Source organism: Anguilla anguilla, chromosome 8, assembly GCF_013347855.1.
Source record: "Anguilla anguilla isolate fAngAng1 chromosome 8, fAngAng1.pri, whole genome shotgun sequence".
NCBI lineage: Eukaryota > Metazoa > Chordata > Actinopteri > Anguilliformes > Anguillidae > Anguilla > Anguilla anguilla.
This window is the reverse complement of record NC_049208.1, coordinates 1530068-1532567: the sequence shown is the minus strand read 5'-3', so window position 1 is coordinate 1532567 and position 2500 is coordinate 1530068. Positions and strand designations below refer to the sequence as shown.

The 2500-nt window shown below is 47.2% G+C and overlaps 1 protein-coding gene across 4 annotated transcripts in view; it reads right to left on the bottom strand.

Annotated features, from left to right (window-relative positions):
- The window catches only part of LOC118234466 (V-type proton ATPase subunit H-like), a 22934-nt gene that overhangs the window by 11136 nt on the left and 9298 nt on the right, over nucleotides 1-2500 (bottom strand). For all 4 annotated transcript variants that reach the window (XM_035431008.1, XM_035431010.1, XM_035431011.1 and 1 more), the window contains 2 exons: nucleotides 2302-2399; nucleotides 909-1101 (listed from right to left, as the gene is read on the bottom strand). In XM_035431008.1, the coding sequence (XP_035286899.1) occupies nucleotides 909-1101; nucleotides 2302-2399 (291 nt within the window). The remainder of the gene's footprint in view (nucleotides 1-908; nucleotides 1102-2301; nucleotides 2400-2500) is intronic.

Genomic DNA, 2500 nt, shown 5'->3' with positions numbered 1-2500 from the left:
AAAATGGCTGGCAAGCTAATTACCTCAATACCCCCAAAAACAGGCCAGAGGGACACTGTTTATCCAACGGAACTGTTCGAGTGTGTCCACCTCGCGACGACTCAGCCGAGCGAATGTTTGGGTCACTGACGCCCGGGCAGGGGCTGCCAGGACACTCCGCACCACAAATCACCTCCGGAAGGAAGACGGGCAGAAATGTGCGCCGTCCATCAGCGGCGTCTGACGCAAACGCGCGGCGTCGATGCCCATAAAAGGCGGTTTGGCATCGCCGGCGCCAGATCGTTGCTGTCGCCAGAGATAAACGATCGCCGACCGGCTCGCGGTGGAACTCCGACCCGCGGCAACCGCTTCAGACTTCCACACCTGTCCTGGCGGAAAAGCAGAACTCTCTCTGCTCACGGAGAGCCGGCCCCGGCCGACACTTCCTGTTCAGGAGCGCGGGAAACGGAACGGGGAGGGCCGACGGTCTTCGCTATACCGCCATCAAAACCAACCGCGCATGCGCAGCGTAAAGGTAAAACAGGCTAGGATAGCGGGATAGCGGTCAGGGCACCAGGCTGGCACTGCAGGTGTGCAGATGTGATTCTGCTCCGCTAACTGCCCCCTGGATCAGCTGAAGCTCTGCTAACTGCCCCCTGGATCCGCTGAAGCTCTGCTAACTGCCCCCTGGATCTGCTGAAGCTCTGCTAACTGCCCCCTGGATCAGGTGAAGCTGTGCTAACTGCCCCCTGGAGCAAAGTGTTTAACCGAAAGCACTTCAGCATAAACACCCACCCATCCTACCTCCCTCCCTCCCTCCCTCCCTCCCTCCCTCACTCACTCACTCACTCACTCACTCACTCACTCACTCACTCACCCACCCACCCACCCACCCACCCACCCACCCACACACTCGCTCACTTGCTCACCCTGAAGGCAGCGAGGATGATGCGGGTGACCTTCTCCTTGACGGACTCCTGCAGGATGTCGGCGAGCGCGGGCACCACATTATAGCGCCTCAGACTCTCGCACAGCTGGGAGTTAAAGGCCAGCAGCCAGATGCAGAAGATCATCTGGTACTGCAGCTGGAACCCACACTTACTGCTGAGGACTGCTGTGATGCTGCAACACACACAAAAAAAACTACATTTCCCACATACCCTTACTGCTGAGGACCGCAGTGAAGCTGCAGAACATACAAAAAACTACATTTCCCACACACCCTTACTGCTGAGGACTGCAATGATGCTGCAAAACACACAAAAAAACTACATTTCCCACATACCCATACTGCTGAAGACCCCAGTGATGCTACATAATATAATGTAATGTCATGCAACATAATTTACCAATGATAACATGTTGTGCGTAATGTGATTAAAAAGTACGGTAACATGCTGTAGGTAACCTGATTAATAAGTACAGTAACATGCTGTATGTAACGTGATTAAAAAGTACAGTAAAATGCTGTAGGTAATGTGATTAAAAAGTACAGTAAAATGCTGTATGTAATGTGATTAAAAAGTACGGTAACATGCTGTATGTAATGTGATTAAAAAGTACAGTAACATGCTATAGGTAATGTGATTAAAAAGTATGGTAACATGCTGTAGGTAATATGATTAAAAAGTACAGTAAAATGCTGTATGTAATGTGATTAAAAAGTACGGTAACATGCTGTATGTAATGTGATTAAAAAGTACAGTAACATGCTGTAGGTAATGTGATTAAAAAGTACAGTAAAATGCTGTAGGTAATGTGATTAAAAAGTACAGTAACATGCTGTATGTAATGTGATTAAAAAGTACAGTAACATGCTGTAGGTAATGTGATTAAAAAGTATGGTAACATGCTGTAGGTAATATGATTAAAAAGTACGGTAACATGCTGTATGTAATGTGATTAAAAAGTACGGTAACATGCTGTATGTAATGTGATTAAAAAGTACAGTAACATGCTGTATGTAATGTGATTAAAAAGTACGGTAACATGCTGTAGGTAATGTGATTAAAAAGTACGGTAACATGCTGTAGGTAATGTGATTAAAAAGTACAGTAACATGCTATAGGTAATGTGATTAAAAAGTACGGTAACATGCTGTAGGTAATGTGATTAAAAAGTACAGTAACATGCTATAGGTAATGTGATTAAAAAGTACGGTAACATGCTGTAGGTAATGTGATTAAAAAGTACAGTAACATGCTGTATGTAATGTGATTAAAAAGTACGGTAACATGCTGTAGGTAATGTGATTAAAAAGTACAGTAACATGCTGTAGGTAATGTGATTAAAAAGTGGCCCCTAGGGGGGGCTCTGGCTCACCAGCTGACTCCGTCGGCCTCCGCCCAGGCGAACCGGTACTCATTAATCCTCAACATCAGCTGCAGGCAGCCCGCCACGCACTGCACGTACTGGGAGCTCTACGGGACACAGACAGACCAGCGCGAGCCGCCGTCAGACCCTCTAACGCACCGCAACCTAAATCCTACTGAGGAGCGTAAGACTCTCTAAAGGGCCTCAG